Below are 25145 nucleotides of genomic sequence, written 5' to 3'. Positions count from 1 at the left end.
CCGCCGGTCTCATCGTTATCCCAAATCTTTTCCATCCTACGTCGACAACAGCCGTGACTCGACAGTGCCTATTCCACCTAAAGCCAACCCCTGGCGCCTCTCCTCTCATGGCCGATTATGCACGCAAGTCTCTTTCACGATGAAGCATTATCATAGCCATCAGCCGTACCCACGCGTCTTGAATGTCTGGCAAGCCACTGCACTTCTCTGGCCTGTCATCTGAAAGCAACAGCCATCATTTCATATACTAGGTGTGTGTTCCTGTAACTGCAAGAACAGAAACCCAGGGACACTACGCGTTTAGGACGGTTCGCGAGCCCCATTTGAACGCCAGTGCTGCAAGATGAGACTGCAACAATGGACTACTTGCCGCTCCTTCCCAGCAGTGACCCACAAAGGGGGTGCCCAAGTTAGGTACCGGATCACGCCTGCGGCCTCGAGCAAGGATCACAGGACAACGACGCCCAATATAGGCCTCCAAAACCACAGGTGTAGTGTGGAAGACCAAACCTTGCTCGGCCATATTTGTGCAGAGCGCAAAACAGGATCAGCTATTAAAGCCAAGAGCGATCACCTTGCTCGGCACAACCTAAGGCGGTTCCCTCTCTCCCCGACGAAGCCCTTGCACTAGCCTCATCCGAAGAACATGACCCGGCGAATTCTATCGTGCCAGGGGAAGTGTAGCCCCGGCCAACCATCAACTCCAAAGGAGGACCGCGATACTCAAACGGCATCTACCATCTATCAAATACCATTTAGTCCTAGTGCGGGCCTTAAACGCAAATCATCTCAATCCCCGCCCCCTGCCAACTCAGCCAGCATCAAACGGGAGCGGTCTGGGCAACCCGTGACCCATGCCCGGAACCAAGGTTTCCGCAGCTCGCAGAGCTCGCTGTACGGATACAGTTCAGAGGATGACTTGGATAGCAGTTCTTCGACTAGTGGCAGCGATTCTGACGATAGTTCATGTAGCGATAGCGAGCATTCCTCGCCAGGCGCCGCCCAAGAATACGTTTTATCACATGACCACCGGCTTCAGAGCTCAAGGCCGGAGCTTTTAAAGTCTTCCCTGGATTCTCTGGATGCCTGGATGAGATCCGCAAGATATGTTCTACCGCCTGACGATAGTCTACCCCCCCGGAAGCGACTCCGGACGTCACACTGGAAGGAGAGCGACGACGGCATCGACGGGTTTATCGCAGTCTCCCCCCGGTCGGATACTTCCACCTGGCCTGCCCATTCTACGTTTATAGTCCCGCCAGATACCAGCAATGCTTGCTGCAATACGACCTGCGGTCCATCGAAGACGTTATCCGTCATCTACGGAGCCACCACATGAAGCCCCCCTACTGCCCCCTTTGCTCTCAGACCTTTGATTCACTGTCCAGCCGTGATAGCCACATCTTGGAGAGAACGTGTGAGCTTCGTGATCCACAGCCCATTCAGGGCATCAACTTCTACCAAGAGTCAAAGTTGAAACGACGAGATAAAATCTATCTCAGCGAGGCAAAGCGTTGGCAACGCATCTATGCCACCGTCTTTCCCAATTCGGAGCCTCCTCATTCCCCATACCTAGACAGAGGTTATGGGAAAGTGGTTTCCATGGCCCGAGACTATTGGAGGGCATATGGTCGACTCTGTGTTTTCCAGTTCGTGGAGCGCGGCGAGTTGCTCGGTGAGGAGGAGGAGAGGGATAGGACTGTGGAAGATGCATTATACAAGTTGGCACTGGAGGACATGCTCTACGTAATAGCTCGACGCTATGGTTATCAATGGGAGGGTTTTGACAATTAATATGCTACAGATAAGTGAAAGAACTCGTGCTTTACGAGCACTTGGTTATCCACAAGATTATGGTTATAAGCTATGGATGTTAGAGTGTAACAATTAAGCCCCGGTACCACGGGCGAGGTGCAGCATGTCCCTATTTCACATGCACTTGCTGATCCAGTCAGTTTGCCAGTCATCCTTGTCGTTTTTTGCTTCCCTACTTATCCGATCGAACGTGAACCAAAGCATCTGTAGTATACCTGTTTTCTGTCACCTGTAACCCGCAGACCCAGTGAGAGACCCGCTGAGAGAAGTTAGAAAACAAATAAGAAGATGGCGAAGGCTTGAGAAATCTGTGTAAGGTTCGTAGCAGAGCACCCTTTGGGAAAGGACATTGAAGAGGATCAAACTCCCGGATAGGTGTCCGTAGAAGCCAAGACTTTGTCAGCCAATATGTACTCTGCAAAGAAAGCTGCATAGAGTTTCGGTCTATGCAAAAGTCGTCCAGGCAGTGGTGTGTAGCGCGCGTGGCCATCGTCTGAGTCTTTGCGACGAGGAAATGATCTGCGCTAGATTCCGCCACCGGCTTGTCCCCGCCTTTGATAGAAGGCCAGGGACTTTTGGAAGAATCGAAGGCACCTTCGAAAATCTTGCGTGTCCGATTAACGCCGCGCAACCATTGCCGGAAGCCGTCCCAGCGGTGTGGGGAGCCTTGACTAGGCTGCAAGCTGGATGTAGGTAGGGGAAGAAGCCATCTTTGAAGGGGCTTCGACAGCTGGTCTCGCGCATGAAGTGACGATGGGATTGTCTGGAGTAGCTCTTAAGCGATCGATCGATTGACGTAGAAGAAGGCTCTGGAGGCAGTTTTCGTGAGGACCTACGCGCCGATGTGATGATGAGAGGTCCAAGTTGTGTGGCCGAGTGCGTCCCCACCTGTGGTGGTCATATCACAAGGAGGCTGTGAGGCAACCACGCCCAATGAAGTTGCGCAGCCTGAATCGGCCTAAAATTGGCGGGGCGGGTCGCATTGTTGCCGCTGAGCGCTGAGAGAAGGGTTTTGCCTTAACTTCTTCGAACAAGCAGCCTTGCCTGAACTACTTGTGGTTCTTTTTGGTCTTCGCTAACGATGCCTTTGGATTGCACTCCGTGCCTTAGAGCTAGTGGATCCCCAGCTTATTTTCTCTCCTATCTTCCAGTCCAACGACCCATGCTGACTGACACTGACATGGCTCAAAAGGCCGACGTCTATAAAGGCCCCAAATGACTTATAGAAGAAAGCTTCGCCTAGGAGCAGATTCGAACATGCTGACATCGTCCTCGTCCAGTCCAGGACGATTCGTAACTGGTGTCACACAGGTGGCCTCACGTCAAGCCCTAACACATCAAAAGATAGAGTAACAAACATCCAAAGTATTTAATGTTTGTCCTGGTGGCTAGCCGATGTAACTCTCTCTTCCCTCGGCCAAGGGCACGGCGATAGGTGCAGAGTGTAGCACCTTGCAAGGCAGTGTGAGGCTACAAAAAGGAACGACACATTTTTCGGTAACGTATATGATAAGCGAGTGAGCCAGACAAGCGAGTGAGCCACTATACTGTACTGCAAAAAATAGCCTACCCTATATAGGCTAACTTTCTTAATAAAATAGCTATAAGGCTAAAAAAGGTATCATTATAATCCCTATTGTATATAAAACCTAAAAATAATTTTTATATATTTCTTAAAAAATTCCTTTATAGAGAAATAGCTAAGTATACAGTGCGGATTTACTTTCTTTTATACTCCCTATTAAGTAATTTAATTATAATTTTTATAAGACTTTATAAAGTAATAGATTATATAATAAACATAATTCTAAGTTTATAACTATTTTAGGCTAGATTTCGATTTTTAATAATTTTTTAAATTTTAGCTTTTTACAGAGAAATACAAGTGGCTCATTCGCTTGACTGGCTCACTCGCTTATCATATACGTTACCCCGCTTTCCCGTCTACCCCCACCAGAATCATTACCAACTTCCATGTTCATCACGCAGCCAAATCAAGGCAGAATGGCCCCAAAAAACATATCATTCTCCCATACGATAACTGGAACTGTTTGGAGATACAATTCGGGTGTGTCAGCTGGCCACATCGCGTGGGAAGAGGGCGTCTCTCGGCATGCCATTTACGGCATCACATCCCAGCCACCCGCAGATTCAAAACCCTCGTACCAACAGTTCCCTTCCTTCCAGTGGCTAGTAGGAGCGCACGTCCCCCTCTGGAGTTCATCATGAGTCCACATGCAAGATCATCCAACTTGATGTGATTGCGATGTACGCGGTGTTTTCGGCTGACTGATACTGGGCTAAATCGGATAGGGAACTGCGTGTGGCTCGCAGGCTGATTGCTCTTGTAGCATGACTTGCAATGAGCACGCTTGGCTGCATACCTACAGAACACGGCCGCTATTGATGCGGCCTGCATTCACATCAGTGTTGTTGACGCCGCGGCCTGTGTCTACCTCAGCTGATCAATTAAGGGGACGCTGGAAGAAATAAGAATGCTGATATTCCCCCTAGGATGGTACTTATCCCCCTCTTGTTCGACATATCACTTCCAAAGACTCACCACTTTGCAGTCCTTCCCTCTCATACTTGTTCGTCATGACGCTTCTCAGAGACATCAGCCCTCCTCTCATCCAAGAAGCGCTATCCCAACAGATATCTATCTTGGGCCTCTTTCTTCCTGCTCTCACAAACATCACCGGTGCCGCCAGTCAGGTCTTCAGTGCAGAGAGGTTAGAGATTTTCTCGACCCTGAAACGAGACGCTGGTACTCTGAACATTCCATGCCCTACAAACAAGGGTATCTCTTACATGGCCCCCCTGGAGCCGGAGGTCGAGCTTCAGCTTGTCGATTGCAGGTGAATTGGACATGGATATCTATGTCGTCAGCATCCGCAGCACGAATGATCAAATGCTGAGGGGCCTGTTTGCTAGTCTTCCATATAGATGCGTTGTCTTGTTGGGAACCATTGACGCAGCAGGTGCCACCTGCTCTAGGGACTCTGGCCCAGAGAATTCAGACAGCGACACAGACTCAAAGTCGCGAAGGAGAGGAGTCACTCTCTCAGGCCTATGTTTGGACATGGAAGGGATACTGCAGAGAATGTCAACGGGATAGGTGAGACAGAGAGGTCGAGAGACGGGCGAATGAATTCGCTACAATGATGCCGATTTTCGAATTCAGCCCGGTGAAGATCATATAGTACCTTTTGCGACACAGGCGTTGCTCGGCTGCTGCAGTAGAGGACCGTGGCCAATGGGCGGATAATCTCCCCCGGGGAAAGAAGGCCAAGAAAATAGTGTCGAAGGATCGTCGTAAGAATCAGCATGGTTAGGATGAGATGACGGACCAGAGGTTGACCCTACCGTCGAGGAGGCGGTTGTCAGTAGCTCTCGGGAGGCCACGGTGTTCGTGCGTAGTTGGTCATGATCCCCAGCCCCTGAGATTGGCAAACTGGATGGAGTGGAGGCACACAAACATCTTGGTTTTTGTTCTTTTGTTCCATCAACCACGCGCTGTGTGGTGCGGTGGAGCCATGTTCTTTATGCCCTCAGGCTGCAAGCATAAATAGGACCTCGTGTAGCCTTTGTTGTCCCTCCCCACTAGCTGCGATTCATATTCCCTACTACCATATTCGTTTTTGACAACATGGACCACCTTACTACATACCAGAGAGGTGACATCTACCTGCTGTCCGCAATTTCGGCATTTTGTGTATGTCTTTTCATCGGTGTCAAGTATAATGCATTGTGGTGGCGGGAGAAATACTTGAAAGGCTTGCTGGCAACTTGGGGCGTACTGGAAGTGGCAGTCTTGATCCTGTTTTCCCTAGAAAACAGTGGAAAGATCAAGCTACCGTGGGTTCTTGCCAGATCTGTGCACACTCTCTTGGTCGCGGTTTCTTTATGGGGAATTAACACGACTCAGGTGAGTTGAAGTCTTTGGGTTGCAGCATTGTTATTCTGAGGTGATGATCTAGATCGCTGTGATTATCCATGTCTTCGCGAAGGCGATTGAACGGGAAGAGTGGTGGATATGCACGGCAATCCTTGAATGTGTTGAAGTCGTTTTGATCTTCGTCTTCATACTCGTTCGTGGAGATTCGATTCCTGTCGAAGTTGTGTACGTGATGCCCGGCAAGCCAGTTCCTCTCGACACTGAGGTTCAACATTTCGACATCTCAAACACTCTCTATAGCGCTTAGTAGTCTAGTTTGCCAAAATAGATCCATTCGTCCTTATTACTCTGAGGAGACAGGCCGTGGCGAGAGCAGTTTGCAGCGTGGGTGGGAGCGTAATATGGAACTGCTAGTCAGAATATGGATTTTTAAAGTGATATCTGATTGCGTGCATGGGAGATTGCCCTTTTGTGGTTAGGTTGGTGCCCTACTGAATTCTTATTATGCTTTGCTAGCTAAGGGATTGAGATATTCTGAAAACCCGTGTCCTGGCCCCTATTCGCCCCCCAAAGCTGCTGCGTATTCGCCGCCAGGCCATCCTAGCTAACCACATGAAACCTCTGCCACTATTGGGTTTAAATGTTGTTTTGCCAATCAAATTTTGGCAATTCGTTGCCGTGTTCTTCGCCGTACTCCTCCCCAGACACAACCCAAACCTTTCCATCTGTAAGCCCAATCCCTTCCATATCCGCTCAGAAGGCGGAAAAGAATGGCTCCCTGTCGTTTCTCGACGGAGGTTGGAGAAGTTAAGCCCCCCTGAGAGGTAAAATAACCTCCCATGATGCAGCTAGGGATGAGTCTTCTGCTTAGGCAGCAGAAAGCCCAGAAAAGAGGCCAGTGTGCTGGCACTGGGATAACCGAGTCAGAAGGCCGAAGGCCGTTGCAAGCCGCTATTGCACGCCGTTGCATAGTGCCGTTGAAGGCTGTTGCACGCCAGATGCGGACCTCAGGCATTGAAATTGGCTTCGCTAGCCTTTGACAACGGGCTGCCGTTGGAAACTTCCCTAGCTTTAGCTATATAGCATGCAGGTCGCATGATAGACTTAAAAAGAGCTGGAATCAGCCACTTAATAACAGCCATTCTCGGACATTTATTATCTCTTAGCTATATATATTTATCCATCTATTTGCTGCCATTTAAAATATGTATAGCAATGCTCTATGCCGATGAAGTATGAGAAAGCTTCATATCTTAGCCTTTGCATCATTTACCCAAGCCTGCTCTTTCGAATACGGCCTTTGGGGTCCCAAAGCGGACCAAACTTTCGGACTAATATTTAATGAGTTAGGCGTTAGTCGGGAAGAAATTCAATCATGGAATCCCGGGGTAGATATCGATGAGATTTACCCAAACACGTTTTATAAGATTCCATTTAAAAAGCCAAAATACTCAGCTCTTTGGAATCGCGATTGTCCTCCTTTACTTTATTTATCTGAGAGTACATGCAAAACTAGAGATTTATTAAATAGTAAAGCACTGTCGACAGTTACGCCCAAAACGATAAGAACCATAGACCCTACTCAGATATCAGCGTCTACTTCCACCGATACAAGAGCATCACAAACGATATCGCCCGGGAGTCCCTCTCCTATATCTGCTTCTCAACGGCTGACTACTTTAATCACATCCCCGTCAGATAAAGCTAAATCAACGAGAGCAACAGCTTCTAAAGCAACGACAGTGACAATGAGTAAAGCAACGAAAGTAACAACAGCTAAAGCAACTCAGTCAACTCTATCAGACAAGACCTGCCTAAGCCCAAAGGAGTTGCCGGGCCACGCCAAGGAATACAGGACACGCGTAAGGAAAGCTGCACAGACCTGGTGTGGAGCGTTCATGGGAGAAGGGAAGCTAGGAGCTCCAGTCGGCAGCATCAGTGCTGGAATATCCGACGGCTGGGGAGTTAAATTTGATTTTTCTATTTCGTGGCGCCCGGGCTGTGAGGGCGACGACCAGGAAAAGCGGCTGCCACTTGGACCAGAAGGCCCATCCTGTGTATCTGTCTTTGAGCAGATTTGGGAGGCCTGTGAGTTATTATCGATTGTTAGCAAAATACCAATGCTTACGCCCTTTTAGGTCAAGATAGTGTTGGAGTCGAAGGGACGGCTCAGGCCAGATGTCTGGTATACGAAGTGAAAGCTACAAAGGAGTAATATCGCTATTTGCGAGATGCTCTATTGGCTCCTGAACTTGAAGGGAAGGGCAAACGCATGAAAAGGTAGACTCATTTCAGTTTAGGGTTAATTATATTAAAATAAGTTCACTTTATCCAAAGCTACTCGGCCCTACTCAGGAATATAGACCACCTAACTTAATTGTTTCATTACATCAGGCTGACGCTCGAAGTAGAAGTACTCCTGTGTTGCCTTGCCACGCCAACCCTCGACGCGTTCTTCCCACTCAGGCTCTTTATCCTTTCCCTCTTCCCCATCTCGGTCAATACTGACCCAACGTAGATTTGGAACCTGATCCACCGCCATCAAAACCTAAACACAGCCCGGCGGGTCTTATCGCAGAATCTCTTGTAGTTGCTATACTTGTAGGCATTGCCGTCCCAGTAAAGGTGTAGCGTCTCGATCGTAGGTGGGAGCGCTCCGGCTAGGGGCGCGATTTGCTTCTTCTCAGTCTCCACAAGATCGGACAGGCGAATTTTGAGATGTGAGAGACCGTTGAGATCATGTAGCGTCGTGCCAATATTACCCTATAGGGAAATGAGGTAAGTCGGAATGGCCGCAATTAAGGTTAAAAAAAATCCAGGCTCTGGCCCAGCTTCTTCAGGACATTGCCGAAATCACACAGGCCGAGATCCCAACTTCCATCCTTCTAAAACTCATGTCTTCTTTCGCCGGCCGATTCCATCGATAACCACTTCAGCTTCTTGCAGCGGGTCAGAATGATCTTCAGACTAGAATGGTCAAATAGACATTCCTTAAGATCGAGATATTCCAGGTTGCATAGTTCGTTGGGGAACTTGAAATTCATGATCGAGTTCTGTAGCAAGGAGACTCCGTATAGACGCAGAGTTGTGAGGGCAGGGTGGAGCAGGACTGGCCCGAGGACATGGATGGGCGTGTTACCCTCAGTAGGATCTTCAGTTCTGGTGCGCGCCTCCTCCAGGCTCGGTAGCCCATAGTTTGCGTAACCCCTATGCGCATTGCTCTCTTGCGCAAGGGCATGTGCCTCCATGGCTTCCACTTCATCCGCAGTAAAGATCCTATAGAACTCCTCTGGGGGAGGTACTTCCAAGTCTGGGCGTCCACTAGAATCCAAGGAGTACACTGCCCATCCTCGCTATGTGCATAATCAACCAGTCGCACCCGGGGTGTCAATGCCAAGATAAGAGGCGCCAGCCCTATTGTCGACTCATTTCCGAGTTCTTTCTAACTCCGCTTCTTGAAACTCACCGGCGCATCAAGTGAGAGCCATTTTTGCTTCAAGGCGTCGTCATCGCCGTAAGTTCCATGATGATCGCTATCTTTCAATATAATTGTACGGATGTCGTGCCCTAGTTGCGAGTTTGAGACCAAAGCCCTCGCAAGCTGGACAAAGCGTTCCTCTCTGTCATCAAATGCCTCAATGGCAATCGTCCTGTAGATTAAGGGCTTGGCGAGGCGATAAAACCTTTTGCATGTGCGAGATGTCGAAACCAGGCTCTTGTGGAGCGTAGGGGTGACCGTGCACTGATGTTCGAGGAGATGATATATAACTTGGGCAAATATTTCCCAACATATTTCATCAGGCATTAAGTCCATACTGAATGGACGGGAATGGATATCGAGCCCCGAGGCAGCCGTGCCAAGCTCAGAGCTTTGTGTTCGGCAGCCCTTGGGCCCTCCCGCCCCGTTTCCTTGAGGGACTCAAGTTATTCCTTGATGGAGGCCGTTCGCTTGGGGATTTCGGTCTCCCCCTGGAGCGCAGCCCCCGGGAGAGTGGGATGCTAGTCTAGGAGGTGGTTTTCTACCCCGGCGTGTGCCAGTTAGAGCCAGGGCTCTTAGAGCATAACCACGTCGTAACCGCCTCTGTCGGCGGACATTCAGACCTGTAACATATTCATTGGGGGGGACTAGGGAATCGGCTTGTCTTCTATTCGGGGAGTTCGCCGTGCTCTCTGGCCTGAGCCACCACGGCTATGGCTAGCTTGATCAGTTTGCTGTTCTTTTGGATTAGGCGTGCTAGATGTGCAGTCTCGATTGTTCTGTCGCCGATTGGGCGGCCACCGGTCGCTGATGCTTTATCGGGAGAGCTCCCAGGTGAATCGGTGGGCGTGGCCAATGATAAATTGGGTTGATACCTCGCCCAATGGCTAGCGAAGAATTTAGACCTCGTGGTTAGAGTGAGTATGACGCTGCTGATGATTGGGGGCGCCTGAGGCGTTGCTGTGAGCGTCGCTGTGGTGCGTTGAGCGGCTCGAGTCGGCAGCTTGCCGGGCTGCCCGGCGCGCCCGTACTCTTAAGCTCCCAGATCGAAAGTCGCCAGGCTCGTCGGCAGTTTTGACTCGCTAGGTATTCAGGGTTAATATCGTGTTCTCCGTTATACTTGAAGCCTGGCCCTTGACGGGATAACTGAGCCAGAAGACAGCCCGACGAGACCCGAGGCTTCTAGAAGACCAAATTCGGCCCTTTTAAAGTCGAGACACTCTATGGTTTGTCAGCAATAGCATAGGAATAGTCAATTTCTATCGTTGGAACGACGAGAGCGATGCCCTAAATATACTGCTGATGTCCTGCCCTTAAAGACTGCCTCGTCGCCGGCGACTTTAATGGCGTACACTATGCTTAGCATACCACATATCGGAGTCGAAATATTACGGACTGGTCGTCGGAAAATTACCTTATTCTACCAAACACTCTAGGTATACCAACAAATCCACACGGAAACACCCTTGACCTTGCCTTCACAACCAACCATACACCTCACCGAGGCCGTCGTTGAAGGTCACCTCACGACAAGTTCTGACCACTTGACACTCAGCCTGACCCTGCTCCTGACGTAGCCCCGATGTAACCAGGTCGGACACGTGTGACAGCGGACGACGATCTCAGCCGATTCGTCGGAATTGTAGAGGTCGGGGTCACTGGACTTCCCATAGCTGGCTCGTCCCCGACGGAGCTTGGCGAGCTCGCCTCGGCGCTCGTGAGCCTCCTTGAGTCCGTACGGTCACGAAGAAAGCTCGCAAAATTACAGACCAAGTGACTGCCCAAAATGCGACTCTTATGAAGGAAGTTAAAAGACCAACTATCTTCAAAGAAGTATATGGACCGAAAGACGGCAAAGCAAAGAAACCCAGAAACCAAATGCGTGATTTACACGGATCGAGGAAATACCTAGTGTACGAATGAGGCCAACCAGGCTGCCCCTCTTATGAGAGACGTCACGCGGCAAATATTGTTGATCACGTCAACCTAATGACGGGCAGTGACTACATTTCTTCGCTCCTGTCACTGGGGTGACGAGTACGAGAAAGACTTCAACGGGGCTCGGCGGTTGAAGGATATCGCGGTGAAGTACCGAGACAGCTTTATCTTTCACGAGGCTTAGGGGGGCAAGAAAACTTGAGGCTGCCGACTCGTTAGGGTTAGAGTCAAACTCATTATTATAATAATCCTGGAGATAGTTGGAAATAAAGCAGAGGAATATCCTTTAAATGGGCACGGGCGTGGGCTAGATATTAAAGGTAAAGCCATCGTGATTCTTTCGCTGTCGCGCCTTTCGAGCCTCCGCCCAGTATTAGGCGATCACCATGGCAGGGCCTAATAAAGTCAATGCATTGACACGAAACTCACACGCCACTGTACCTACGCGGGTATAAATATACGAGGACGACCACCAATGTGCAGTTAGGCCAACCCTAAGATGAATAAGCTTATGTGTGCGTACCCAGTCATGTCACTGGTGTTGGACTATCTATCCGCTTCCGACGCGGCATCCCTATTGTACACACTTGGGGTTGTTCCCGATGACTGGATGAAGAAGAGATATCTGAACCCCGTCAGGGACCTGGGCGGGCTGTCGAAGTGGCTCACGGGTAAGATGATGGATAACAACAAGGTCATGTTCATAGGCATGGACGTTGAGAGGTGGATCGCGAGGATAAGAAGGCCGTGGGACGCCTCGTGGAAGAGGGAGCATCCCATAATGGTATGGGTAGCGGTTGTTCCCCCCAGGGAAGTAATGAAGGAGTCCAAGGAGATAAGGCTATACAAGTCTATACTCGCGTCGCCGGATAGCCCTGGCCCACACGGGCATCCTCGGATGCTCAGGATGCACACGCACGGGTGGATGAACGAGTTTATGGATTCAGGTGTAGTGAAACATGACCACTTTGCCGAAGGAAACATGTGGGTACAGGGCCCTATGATCGAAGATGATACTATCATACCCATGTTCCTCAACTACCAGTGGTCATATAGACCAGGGACAACAGTCGCTATCCACAGGGAGACTAGGAGCGAGATGGAGAGGAGAGGTGAGAACTTGTTCATGGTAAGAGAAGTTGCTATGCCAACCAGCTTATGCGGCAGGGTATATGAGACCATCTGGTACGATGTCGCAAATGAATTAATAGGGAGAGCTACCACAAATACTATCCCGGATCTCGACGATATTAATAGCGATAGTGAAGCTCCTAGTAGTATTACTGTGTTGGTCTGTACGCAATTGGGATTTAAGCAGACGATAAAGATCCCACTCTCTTAGAACGAGATCAGATGTTCATCCATATTAGTACATTTGTAACCAGTTGTGAGCCAGTGTTGCACTTCAACACATATAACTACTAGAACATACATAAATGAACACAATGAATTCTATCTTAGACACCGCATGGAGGGTTCCTAACTGATGCCGAATAGCATTGTAAGGTACAGCAGCCAGGCTTTCACACCCTCTTACGAACTATCATGCGCCTATACCTCGATGTAGCAGGCCTTCACATTAGAGAATACCCATCTTCACTAGTCTGGGACCTCTGATACCGATACCAATCCGAATGGTCGTCCTCCTGCGTCATCTAAACCGGCCAATTTACTGCCCCAGACCTCCGCCATCCACACTAGCCCGTCCCGGCCTGTCTTGACCTACTCTAGCTATACAATCTTCATCGTAACTACTCTGAGACTTGCAATAACTCCCGCAGTCACACTCGGTAGTCCGGCCTATGGAGTTTATTCCAGGATTGCCGCTCTTCGCGATTTAGTTGCTTGTCTTCGATGAATGACGTGGTCAACGGCATGGACAATTTATAGAAACCGAATCACTTGAGGATATGAGGAAGATCCTTATGTTGATTTCGGTGACCTATGGTTTCATGGAGGCGTACCGCTTATGGAAGTGTGGATACCACTTGTTTAGGTTGATCGGCGTTCTTGTTGTGGTCATCCTGACTGCGAAGTTGAGGTTAAAGATGAAGCTGCTGGTAGTAAATCAGAAGAGCATCGCATAACAACCGTCCCCTCTTAGGATAAAGGAAATTGTCAGCTTGCACACATATGAGACGCGGCTTTCTATCCGATGCTTCCATGGCTGCTGCCACTATTAATGTCTTAAATGATGAGCCCACAACAGAACGTCAGCCATAACAGCGAAAGATACTATGCACACAATAAACGCCATGCCAAAAACAAAAGTGAAAGATACCTTTCCATAGGTGCTGAGGCAAATTGGCCATTTATGCTACGCTACAGATACAGTTGTCAGTCCATGACAGCATCAAAACTAGCAAATGTTTGTTTGCAGAGATATGAAATACCCATGTCTAAGATATACAATGTAACTGCATTGCGGCTGCAACAACGCGCATATTCCCCAGCTTTGTTACTGTCAAACAGGGAAGATGGCTGCAAACACCAGAACCATTAAAAATCTTGGCATTATTCCCCTTGCAGTTACCTCCGTGGCCCGTTTCACCAGCCTCAAACCGTCAGAGCGCATCACTCTTTTATAAAAACAACAAGAGGAATGGATTTCTTTGTTTCTTCATCTTTTATTAAAAATTCTAAAAAAAAAAGAAAAAAAAAAAGAAAGAAAATGAGCGTCGTCGTGAATGGCGGCGGTTGAGTTGCAGAGACATTGACTCAGACCGTCGTTCTTTTTTACCCGAGCACAGCCATCTTTTACGCATTCCCTTTAAAACGTTTCTTTAAGTTCACCAAGACCCTTGGCGCCGTCTTTGGACCGCCTCTAGGTGCACGAGCGACTTGCTCTATAATGACACCTCCAACGACAACAGCGACGCATTCATTCTTTCCAACTTTTTCATCTCATCATGTTTTTATCACTTGAAGAAAGCAAGAGCGCCGCATGGGTTCACGTCCGGGCCTCCCGACGACATCTCGTCAAAATAACCGCCCTCCTCACCGCCACCATATTTGCCCTATCACTATGGATATTTTCTTCAGATCTATCATATACAAATCAAAGAATCATAGCACCAAAATTCAAGCCCGAAACTTCCAGCTCTAGCAACGCATCAACGAGTACTTACACCTACGATACAGAAACGCCACAATTCACCGGTCTAACATCTCAGGTCGCTGACTTCTGGAGTCGATTGTCCAACGAACTTTACAGGGCTCAGCCCAAGGGCGATGAGATCATCTCACCAAGGCCCCTTGATCCGGAGCAATTCAGCCCTCACGGCTCCAAGGCTCAAATCGACATTGATGTTCTCAAATTACCCACAGAACAGTTCGAGTCATTAAAACAGACTCACCACGATTACGTCCAAAGTCTTCGATATCTCGCACCCGATTTACCGTTTGTCCGTGACACTCGTGGCGTGGTCATCACCGCAAGTGGCGCCAACTTTGGTATCGCAGTCACGGCTGTGCTGATGCTGCGCCATGTCGGCTCCAAGCTCCCTGTACAACTATTCCTGGACTCGGCCAGCGAGTACGAACACAAGCTGTGCAACACTTCACTTGCCTCGTTAGATGTACAATGCCTTAATATGGACGACTTCTTGCACGTGCCAAAGTCTGCCAACTACAGCACGCCGCATTTCGAAAAGTTCGAGTTCAAGGCCTTTGCCCTCATCTTCTCGAGCTTTCAGAATATCCTCTTCCTAGACTCAGACGCCTTTCCCATTCGAAAACCCGATTATCTCTTCGATGTGGAACCTTACAAGAGCCATGGTCTGGTAACATGGCCCGACTTTTGGCTACCTACGATATCGCCTCTCTTTTATGAGATTGCAGAGGCACAGATGCCCAACAGGACCATGAAATCACGAGCCTCCGAGTCTGGAATCATGCTTTACGACAAGGCTCGACACGCCGACAGCCTCTTGCTGGCGGCCTACTACAACTTTTACGGAAAGTACTATTACCAACTTCACTCACAAGGCGCCTGGGGATCGGGCGACAAGGAGACGTTTACGCAGGGCGCTGTGGTACTTGGAAATCCCTTCTGGCAGGTCAAGCAAAACGCGGTGATGCTTACACCAGGAGAAATTCACTACGGAAGCGGGATATGGCAGGCAGATCCCGAGCTTGATTGGAAGAGCAACCAGAAGAAAACCGGAAAACGGGAAATACCCATCATCACGACCATGTTCGCCCACCTGAACAGGGTCAAGTTTGACACGAGAAGACTCAACAGCCTACTGGACGAGTTGACATCCGAAACGAAAGAGGGAGAGAAGGAGGAGTGGTCAAGGATATGGGGCCCAGACTACAATTCGGTAGTGAAAAAGGCGGGTTATGACCTGGAAAAGGTCATCTGGGAGGAGGCCATCAAGGCCACTTGTGAACATTCTCTTTTGGATGAGTGTGAGAGGATCCGGAACTATTACGATACGGTGTTTGGGCAAGATGCCTAATTTAAACCTAGAAATACCCATGGCTGTATAAAAGCCAAACGATGTTATTACTGTGTTACATGTATTATATCCAACGGAGAAAAAAAAAACATTTATGACAATCCTGCTAGCCTCAGAAAGGCTGGGTCCTTGAGAACCCTCATGCCACCCTTTAGTATCGTGATATCACTACCTCCCTCGTCCAACTGCTTATCGAATCTTCCAATCGCCATCTCGACCAAGAACTTGCCAAGCGACTCAGTCGGAGCGTCAAGCGATGGAAAGGCCATTCGAACAGGAGGACCTAGAACAGCTCTGGCACTGTTATGGAAGAAGCCTTGATCGGGGACGTATGGTTTTATGGCGGCACGGTCTCTTTCACTGACGACATCTGGTCCAACGGCCTCTGTTATGAGACGAGGGTAGGGACTGCGCATCTCGGAGAGCCAAAGCTCTGTCTCTCCTTTGACGCGGGTGTATCGGTTCGTGAATGGCCCAGGATTCTGTGTTGAACTCCGTCCGGAGACAAAGATGAAGCTAAAGGGTTCGTCGTTGGGTGCGAGGTCGGCAAAAGCTTTGACGCCAGCCAGAGCGTGGTCTTTCGTGATCTAGATGTTTTCTAAGGTTGCGACTTTTGGTTCCTCTACCGACTCTGGCCGGGCCCCAGTGAAGGGGATGCCGGTGCAGTGCGATTTTGGCGAGACCGTTGCCGTCTTGCAGAATAGGGTTGTCGGCCTGTGGAGTGATGGGAACGCAGCCCTTTTCCCAAAGGAGATCTGGGGAACACAATGACCACTATGCCATACGGCAAAAGTAGAAGATACCTTCTGCTATTGCAGAGGGATTTTGGGCCTTTTATGCTGCTCAATAAGATCACATGATAGTTACGGTATGTCCTCTAGCCTAGATCGTGATCCTTCTTGATGAAGGGGGGATCAGTCACACCCCCAAGAACATATCTTATGGCACTCATAGCATTGAAATCTAATGGTGCAGTCACAGCTCGTCAATCAAGTTGCAGATAACAGCCCCAGAGTCCCGACATATCATCCCAAATGTGTGCTTACTTTGTCGTCATCCCTCTGTTCCACGACTTCTCCCTTCTACTCAACAATGTACTCGGCTTTCCTACCCACTATGCGCCCATCCATGATCCCACCTCGTAGTAGTTCCACTCGAGCGTAACGGCTCTTTGGGAGATAAGGCGCTGTGCGGATCGCGCTGTCGCTCACGTAAATTGACGCTATCCCAAGAGACAATCGCAATACCCAGCTAGTCTCGCAAGCTCAATCGGGGTGGCCGCCGCCGGCCCTACCGCCTCTCTTAGACAGCATCTGCGTCTCTTAAGGAGTTTAAATAGGGCCGTTAGAGCTCAGTGGCACGAACTCATTTCGCGGCAAACATTGTCTACAGGTGGTATTGTCGTTCCAGCCCCCTTCAAGATGTTGGGACCGTGTGACCAGGACCAGACGGGGCATACGCGCGTACTTTTCTAGCAGCGCTACTATTTCTAGACAACGACGATGCAACTCAAGGTATTCAATAGCCGTAACAGATATTGAGATTGGCCGGAGGAGCAGGTCCGGCCGAGTTGGGAACGGCGTCGCTGTCGTCGTCGCTAGTCACTGTGACAGTAGGAAAGGAGAGTGCCCCAGAAGGGTGTTGGGAGATGTCGCTCGGAGGTTCGGGCTTGGGGGAGGAGATAATCGAGCCATTGACGGACATTGTCCAGTGATGTTGCTCGGCATCACTGTGCCTAGCCATGGACTCGATCATCTCTGGAGCAAATGTTTCATGCTCTTGATCCGGGCAACAACGCCGCTTCGAAAGTTGAGTTATCGACTTATAATGTAATATTTGAGCATCAAGCCTTCAGCCGTTCTCTTTGGCATTGCGTGCGGCGTCCTCAACTTGTGATAGAAATATTCTAGGGCCCTGTTCAGTGGTGTTTCCCGAGGTTTGGCCTGTTCGAGTTTTCTCCGCGCCGTCGCCACTCCCAGTATCATGGGGGGTATTATTTCTGATAAGCTTGCCGATAAGGGAAATTGGTCGCGCGCACGTCAGCTTAATGCGCGGGAAAGCCTCCAACTTTGGCTCGTGGGTGTTAACATTGTCCTTGAACTCCTCCAGGCTCTCACTATCGTCCTCAATCGCATAATCATCAAGCGAGCCGGTTGTAGGCAGAGTTGCAGTTACAGTATATGTTGATGGTAATGGAGAGGGATCATTTGTTGTCGAGGTGAGCTTGGCAAGATCTTGCGACACTTCTGAATCTTTGACCAGGCTAGGTGACTTCGTACGAACACTCTGCTCATCAATAGGCTAGTCGTGGTGAGAAAAGGAAGTCCTCGTGTCTGTTCGAGGCATAGCAGCGGCATCAGTCTCTGGCTTGACACCAATAGCGCAAGAATCGGCAGTTCGTGTAAGCGCAGTCGCGATGCTCGTCCGAGTGTTTCCGAACACGGCGATAGGAGCAAAAAAGCGGAGTCAGGCAAGAAGAAGGCGAACAAGGCAACTTGAGGCTCACCAGGCGAACCACTAGCACAGGGGCCTCTTCGCATTTGACGGCTCATATCCGTATTCCGCGCTAAAAGAAAGTTGACGCGGGTTCCACCAGCTGAAGAGCCTGCAGATCATTGCATCCACGGATCAGGGTGCCCCTGTCAAGGTCCGGTGGTACTATGAAAACGCAAGTGTCCCCAGAGACAGAAGACGGGACCCAAGCGCTGCTCTCAATAACCCACTGTTGCCATCATGACACTCGACCAGATCCGGAATTCAAGGTCCCAGCAAGACCCGACAAGTCCAACCTGCAATAGTGACATGCCTCAACTGCCCTCATCTATCCACACACATGAAGTGGAGGAACGTTTTTACTGCGGTGAATGCGGCCAAAGATTCGACAAATCCTATCATGTGAGAGATCACGTTATAACCCATGCTCCCCTTCTTAAAGGGGAGGTCTATGGGTGCAATAATAAGAGCTGTGATAGGCCATGCTTTGCGTCCTGGAATCAACTACAGTAAGTTACCTAAGCGATTAGGTCGAGGTATTATTGACTCTTCGAAGACAGCACAAGTGTTTAAAACCAATGCCGAAGCCCTATGAATGTATCGACTGCGGGCGAAAATTACAATGTTTGAGCCGTGCACAGAAACATCCCAAGCATTGTCCGTCTATAAAGTACACAGCCAACCACAACCCTCAAAAGACTAATAAGTTCTGCTTCTGTGATTATTGTGGCGGCACATTTACACATTCGGCAAGGCTTCAATTCCATGTCTGGGATCATTTTGATGAAGGAAGAATACATTGTTGCGGACAAAATTTCGGTTCAGTCAAGCTGCTCAAAGCTCATCAACAAGCGAAAGGATGCGCAGTAGTTGACTTGAACCGCCCGCCGCCAGATAGTCCCAAGGATCTATTTGGGTGCTGTATAAATCAATGCGGTCGTAAATTCCCAGATGTCATACAGCTACGGCGAGTAACTTCACCGACTTTGGTCAAGCATTGTTATGCTAACAATGTAAAGGAACCATATGTCCGGCCACCCTCTAAATTGTCCTTTTTGTGACCGTCAATTCAAGAGAACGACAGACCTATCAAGGCATAAGAATAGGTGCCCCAAGCGAGCGGGACAAGACCAGCGTGAAACCGAGTACAGCGAAGATATCCCACCTCGTTTGAGAGACGATGGCAACTATAGAGATGACGGCTACGATAATACCTCACTCGGTGGTGACAAAGGCAAACAGTCGCCCCCCCTACCCAGGCTGAACATGACACGGATCAAAGCCATGCGGAACCAGCCAACCAGATGCCATTAGGAGCCTTACCAGATCAGAGTCAGGATCCTAGAGACGAATCAGAAAGTCAGGCGCTGCCAGAGGCAGAGTCAGGGACTCACCCACCTCAGCCCCGACAAGTTATCACGACTACACTCCGCAGGTCACATCGTCTGAACCCGCCAGCGGCCCCTGACAGCTCTCCACCTGCCATCCGACCTCAGCAACCCGTCAGCCTCGACGCCGGCCCGGCCAAGGACGACGGCGACGGCGGCGGCGTTCAATCTGGAGATTTCGTTTCTAGTGCATCTGCGATGATGGCCCCTAGAGGCGACGACGAAAGCGATCGGGACGACGGCGCTTACGATGCCCATCAACAACCAGACCCTCCTAGCAAGAGACGCCTCCTTGAGGAACTTGGGGAATACCACAGACGCAAAAGACGGAAGATCCGCAGGTCACGTCGTCTTAAGCGGAGACGTGAGCGGCGACGTGGGCAAACACACAAAAGGCCGAGAACCGGAGAGCAGAACGAATCCGAAATAACAACGACTCCCGGGGTGGAAGACAGCGGTCAGAACCAGGATCCTAGAGACGAACCAGGAAGCCAGTTGCCATCAGAGGCAGGACCAAGGGGTTGCTCCCCGCCAGCAGCAATCTCATCCCGTGGATTATTGACACCCACAGCGACTCTCGAGATGGAAGTTCGAGAAGACTCGACTATACACGTATCGAATGGCCCCCCTGATAGACTTCCAATAGCCATCCAACCTCAGCATATCATCAATCTCGATGTTAACCCGGCCGAGGACGGCGGCAACGACGGCTACAATTCGCCTGAATCGACTCTCCAGATGGCAGGGGACATCACTCAGGGTAGAGCGATGCCAGTAAGCGATCATGGCGCGCCTGATAGCTCTGCCATTACCACCCAAGCTGGGCAGCCCGCTAGGCTCGACGCCTACCCACACGAGGACGGCAGAGAGGGCAGTGTTATTTCTGGCGAAACTGAGATGATGGCCCTTGCTCCTACAGGCGGCAATGAAGACAGTCAAGACAACGACGACGACAGCGGTGACAACGGCATTGACGGCGCCCATCAGCAACCGCACTCCCCTAGCAAGAGGCAACCAGGTGACGGAGCAAAACGAAAATGCCAACGGCAGGAACTCGGAGAACATGACATACAGGAGATACTCGCAGAGATAGAAGTTGTGACACAAGGTGCAGGCAAATTAGAAGGGACAAAGGAAAGCCGCGAGAGGGCAGAAAAAGCGAAGAAGGCAGAAATGGCGTTGGAGGAGGAAATAAGGATACGTAAGGGCCAGCAACGGAAATTCACGGAACACATAGGGACACTCACGGAAGAAATAGGGAAACTCACGAAACGCATAGGGAAACTCACGGCACACATAGAGATGCTCAGACGACAGACAGAGGAAGGCAAAGGAGAGTTAGAGAGGCAGGAAGAAGAGCTACATGAGAAGCGCAAGGAGACGATATCAGCAAAGAGGAAGGTGGCGGAGCTGTGGAGACAAGAATAGGGGACGCAGTACGGAGTAACTACAGTGGAAACTGTCCAAGGCCCAGAGTGGGGCCTGATGTACATATCGCGGGGTGCCGACCAGGTGCATTGACCAGGGTGCCTCTGCTCGGAAAAGTCTCGGAAGTGTAATATACTTAAGCCTGCCATTAAGCCGCGCCCCGTTCACTCGTTGTCCCCCAGAAGCAACCTCGCACATCCGCCAACATGGCTGAGCCCGGCACTCCAGCATCAGATCTTGCCGCGCTCTTTGCTACAACCCGCCGGGTCAGTTCTCAAATCAAACAGGTACAGGAGTCACTGAAGTCTATTGCGGCATCCACTCAGCAGGACACAAGTGAGCCGAGATCCAGCACGCCACCTGCGACTCGTAGCACAGCTCGAGGAAAAGGCAGCAGTGAATTGGCAGTATGGACAAAAGCTATCTCCGACCTCAAAGAGGCCTGTGAGAAGATGGATTCTCTCGAAACTACTGCGGAAACCCTCATCACTTCAGTATCACAAGTTCACAACTATCACACGAGTCGCGAGCTCGTGCCGACGGCAGCCCAGTGCATGATGTTGGAGATCACAAGTGTGAGGCGACCAAGGCGGTGGTAAGATGTGGAAGAAGGAGGAACATTCTACAAGAGATCGTGCCTGTACATAAACAGTGGTTTCCCTACTGCACTTTTAGGAGGAATCAAGCAATCAGCATCTTCTCATTACAACATAAATTACAGACGACGCGGCCTCGTTGCACGGCCGCACACAAGCCCTTCGAAGTTCATATCTAGGACGTCATGGGGATACTGGCCAATTTCTTTCAGCTATGAGGCTTTTAGCGAGTGACCGGCGGGCATTTACAGTTGTTGTAATCTTCGTTAAAATAGATCTGATCGTCCCGAGGTCCTATGTTTTGATATCCGTGAGCCCCGCCGTCTCCATTGACTTCTCTAGCGTGCCCGTGACTGTAAGTGATCGGCGAGAAGAATGCCGCCCTGCCACTTGTGGAAACTGAAAAGGGTCATCAATCATTTCTTAGAAGGTTTTACGGGTAAATGCTCAAATGAGGGTCCAGTTTCTAAAAAGCTGTATTTCAGCGGCGAAGGAGTTGACGATAGCATTTCTGTGAGTCGGCGGTGATCGGTTGCGCCTGTCAAATACGGCAAACCCCAATGGTCAGGGGTAGCTCCGTAACTTGAGATCCGAGATGAAACGGAGCCCCAGGACGTACAAAAAAAAAACCCCATGGTAAGAGGGACAAAAAATTCAAAGGGAAAAGGTAAACCCAACCGAGAAAAGAAAAAACTCAAGAGAAAAGCAACAATACCGAAGGAGGAGGGCAGGTCCCCTTCTCAAACTCCATCCCTCCACCCCGCCATTCGGACCAGCCGCCAAAGCACAAGCAAGTAGGTGGGATGGATGCGTAGTTGCGCGTCCAAAGTGTCAGTGACCGAAGGGGGAAACAGGCGTCAATATCGAGGCGGTTGGTCCGAAATGCCGTGGCGCAATACAGCCGCCAACCCCCGCGCCCTGATTACAAGAGTCACATCTCTTTGTCGAATCGAGTGACAAAACACTACCCGTGTCATGTCAAGAGGGTGCCGCCAGTCACAGTCTGTGCTAGACCGACGGCTTGAATCTTTATCGAGCTCCGCCGCTCCCGCTGGCTTCTTCTGAGGCTTCGTAGAGGTCCAAACAGTCTTCGAGAACTATGCGCTTCTATTAGCCATCACGAGGTCGAGCCTTGGTCAGGAAAGTCTTGGGCATACCGGCAGTTATCTGTTCCTCCCACACCCCGTATTGGTAGTCGACGAGTCCATGGCGCTCGATCCCGTCGCATAAACGTATTAATTCGTTACCCATCTTCTTAATCATGGCCTTTGACATGAGGCTCTGCGATCTCGATGGCTGGGATGAAGTCATCAACTCCATCTGGCGCTGGCCTAGGCTTAACCAGGCGTGATTGAAATCGTCCCATAACTTGATTCGATCGGCGTGGAGGTTTGTATCGTCTAAATTGAGGCCTGCAGTCTTGGTCAGCCATGTCGTCCTGCCCTGATGCTCTGCTCCCACCCATGCTCTTGGGGTTTGCGACAAAACATACCAAGGTCTGCCACCTGAGACAACAGCCAGCTGGTGACGCTCAGCAATGTCTCGGATACGCTTTCTAGGGATCCATTCATGATCTCTTGGAATATGGTGCCCAATTGTCTCTGGTAGTTGACCCATTTCTCCTCTAGTGCGCCATCTGGGCACTCGTGATCTTCTGCCATGGAAACATCGGCGCTCGCGGTCGCCTGGGGCATTGCGCCCACGCTCGACATGTTACTCGCATAATTCATGGCATTGCTCTGCTGGTACACGTTTGCTGATCCGCTTGAGCCCTGCGCCGACCGCTGCAGGCCCGAACCGCCTGTGCTTCCCGTCTCGGATCCGAAGTATGTCGAAGCGACATCCGGCGTCATCATCTGCATAGCTGCAGGTTGCCGTGATCCAAATTGCTGCGCATCGTAGACGGGGTTTTGCGCCCCAGGCTGGGCGACGTTGTACATCATGGTCGCGGCAGTGTTGTAGCCGCCAAAGCTCTGAGGCTGCTGGCGCGAGTCCTGGCCGTACTCTGACCCGTAAGCCATGGCCGTCCCAGGCATGTTTGCCGTCGAGAAGGGTGCGCTGGGTTCGGGATAGTAACTGCTGTAGTTGCCCGAGCCCCCCATCCCTCGCACTGCTGCTGAAGGAGATGAGGAAGCGAGGGACGCAGGCCGGTACCTGTCGCTGGAGACTCCGGCGAGAGAACGGCGCGGCTGGGAGGGATCGTTGAGCGAATATCTCTGGTTGGGTGATACTGGAGGGGTCACCGCGGGGTCGTTGGGATAAAGTCCACTCAGTTGGAGTAGTCGCGATGATCGATGGTCGGGGGGGTGGTGAGGCAGGGAATCGATGGCTAGGCGAGGTAGTAGTCGAAGTGAAAGAGCACAAATGAGTTTACAAACAGGGTGCCGCTGGCCTATTATACGCAACCAACCCCAACTGATTCACTGGTCAGGGTCGCGAGAAGAGAAGGAGGGGTGTGGGCGTGTGTCTGTCAAAGACAGGGTAAGGTGAGGCGGTTGGTTCTAGTCTGTCACCCAGAAACGCAGTGTAGATGGCATCAAGACTGGTGCAGTGAACGATGATGGGGAATGTCTCCAAGAGACATGATAGATCGTAGAGATGTGTAACCCAAGCCATTTTGACAGTATGGGTGGCATGGCATCGACGTCCTCTGCATCCTGTCATGGAGGGACGGAGGATCGAAGCGGCATAGGTGAGGCAACGCGGCAGACCGGACTTGGCTGGCTCACAGGACAGGATCCCGATGAGGCACCGGGCATACAGAGTCGAGACACTTTTGTGAAGATGGGTGGAGTCGAATCACCTTTGCCAACATGCGAGTCAAGATAAAGCTGTCACATTCAACATCCGCCTGGCCGATCCACTCCACTAGGTACTGTATATCAGATGTGTTGACCCCTCTACCCCCTGCTCCCGCCCAGCTGAGACATGGTCCTTCCCGCCCCTGTCTTTACGCTAGTCCAGATACGATGGGATGAAAATCCCGATTATGGAATGGTGGCTTGTCAGCTCTTCAAGGTCAAGGTTCCCTCACTGCCCCTGCTTAGAAATTGGTTCGCAAATCAAGGAGATACTTACTTGGATCTGACTAGAGTCTGAGGCGTTAGCACGGTGGTTCGGCCGTGCCACCGATTTTTTGTACACTTAGTACCAAGAGGGCAGGTGCAGCCCGCTGAGAGGAGGCTTGAAATATGCTCCCCTGATGGTGTTGGCTTGGGCTGAGGAACCACTTCTGGGGAAGGCTTTGGTAAGAGAGTCATCTTGTGATTGCGGCATGAACTGAATGACATGGGAGCGCAAGGAAGTCATTGTGGGGTTCAATGACGACGAAGACAAGGCGACCGCATTTGAAAACCGCAAGGCAGCAGCCGCACATATATGGGCATTATCCTGGGGTGCCAGATGACCAACAGCTCCATACGCACACACCCTCCAACTTCATTTCATGTTGACTCTTTTCTCCAGTGAGCCAAGAATTCGAGATGAAATGTGGTTAGAGCGAACGGTCCTCGACTTGCTGGAGTGCTTTGCAGGTAGCATGTCTCACCATGGGGGACTCTTTGCTTCTGCTGCTTCCCGGCAATTCTCATTCCAGCCGAGGCCCAGTGGGCCGAGTTATTCTATTGAGATGGAGGAGCTTCCTGTCAC

General features: G+C 50.5%; 8 protein-coding genes across 8 annotated transcripts; 5 read left to right on the top strand and 3 right to left on the bottom strand.

Moving 5' to 3' along the window:
* Positions 1-646: 646 nt before the first annotated feature.
* On the top strand, positions 647-1794 carry MRS44_013998 (uncharacterized protein; the record flags this gene model as incomplete). Its single annotated transcript, XM_065617435.1, has 2 exons — positions 647-1191; positions 1254-1794. 2 exons carry the CDS (start codon positions 647-649, stop codon positions 1792-1794), a joined length of 1086 nt encoding a protein of 361 aa, XP_065473507.1.
* Positions 1795-7461: 5667 nt separating this feature from the next.
* Positions 7462-7928, top strand: MRS44_013997 (uncharacterized protein; the record flags this gene model as incomplete). Its single annotated transcript, XM_065617434.1, has 2 exons — positions 7462-7801; positions 7852-7928. 2 exons carry the CDS (start codon positions 7462-7464, stop codon positions 7926-7928), a joined length of 417 nt encoding a protein of 138 aa, XP_065473506.1.
* A 670-nt stretch (positions 7929-8598) lies between these two features.
* Positions 8599-9527, bottom strand: MRS44_013996 (uncharacterized protein; the record flags this gene model as incomplete). Its single annotated transcript, XM_065617433.1, has 2 exons — positions 8599-9066; positions 9180-9527. The coding sequence occupies 2 exons, from the start codon at positions 9525-9527 to the stop codon at positions 8599-8601; spliced, it is 816 nt and encodes a 271-aa protein (XP_065473505.1).
* Positions 9528-14038: 4511 nt separating this feature from the next.
* Positions 14039-15592, top strand: MRS44_013995 (uncharacterized protein; the record flags this gene model as incomplete). Its single annotated transcript, XM_065617432.1, has 1 exon — positions 14039-15592. The coding sequence occupies one exon, from the start codon at positions 14039-14041 to the stop codon at positions 15590-15592; it is 1554 nt and encodes a 517-aa protein (XP_065473504.1).
* Positions 15593-15684: 92 nt separating this feature from the next.
* On the bottom strand, positions 15685-17347 carry MRS44_013994 (uncharacterized protein; the record flags this gene model as incomplete). Its single annotated transcript, XM_065617431.1, has 3 exons — positions 15685-16179; positions 16223-16347; positions 17125-17347. The coding sequence occupies 3 exons, from the start codon at positions 17345-17347 to the stop codon at positions 15685-15687; spliced, it is 843 nt and encodes a 280-aa protein (XP_065473503.1).
* A 2042-nt stretch (positions 17348-19389) lies between these two features.
* Positions 19390-20901, top strand: MRS44_013993 (uncharacterized protein; the record flags this gene model as incomplete). Its single annotated transcript, XM_065617430.1, has 1 exon — positions 19390-20901. The coding sequence occupies one exon, from the start codon at positions 19390-19392 to the stop codon at positions 20899-20901; it is 1512 nt and encodes a 503-aa protein (XP_065473502.1).
* A 206-nt stretch (positions 20902-21107) lies between these two features.
* Positions 21108-21500, top strand: MRS44_013992 (uncharacterized protein; the record flags this gene model as incomplete). The annotated part of the gene is made up of 1 exon (XM_065617429.1): positions 21108-21500. The coding sequence occupies one exon, from the start codon at positions 21108-21110 to the stop codon at positions 21498-21500; it is 393 nt and encodes a 130-aa protein (XP_065473501.1).
* A 1107-nt stretch (positions 21501-22607) lies between these two features.
* MRS44_013991 (uncharacterized protein) lies at positions 22608-24113 on the bottom strand (the record flags this gene model as incomplete). The annotated part of the gene is made up of 3 exons (XM_065617428.1): positions 22608-22909; positions 22990-23826; positions 24011-24113. 3 exons carry the CDS (start codon positions 24111-24113, stop codon positions 22608-22610), a joined length of 1242 nt encoding a protein of 413 aa, XP_065473500.1.
* Positions 24114-25145: the final 1032 nt, after the last annotated feature.

This window comes from Fusarium solani (assembly GCF_023522795.1).
Source record: "Fusarium solani strain SB1 chromosome Unknown bctg00000009, whole genome shotgun sequence".
Taxonomy (NCBI): domain Eukaryota; kingdom Fungi; phylum Ascomycota; class Sordariomycetes; order Hypocreales; family Nectriaceae; genus Fusarium; species Fusarium solani.
The sequence above is the reverse complement of the archived record's forward strand: the minus strand, read 5'-3'. Positions and strand labels throughout refer to the sequence as shown.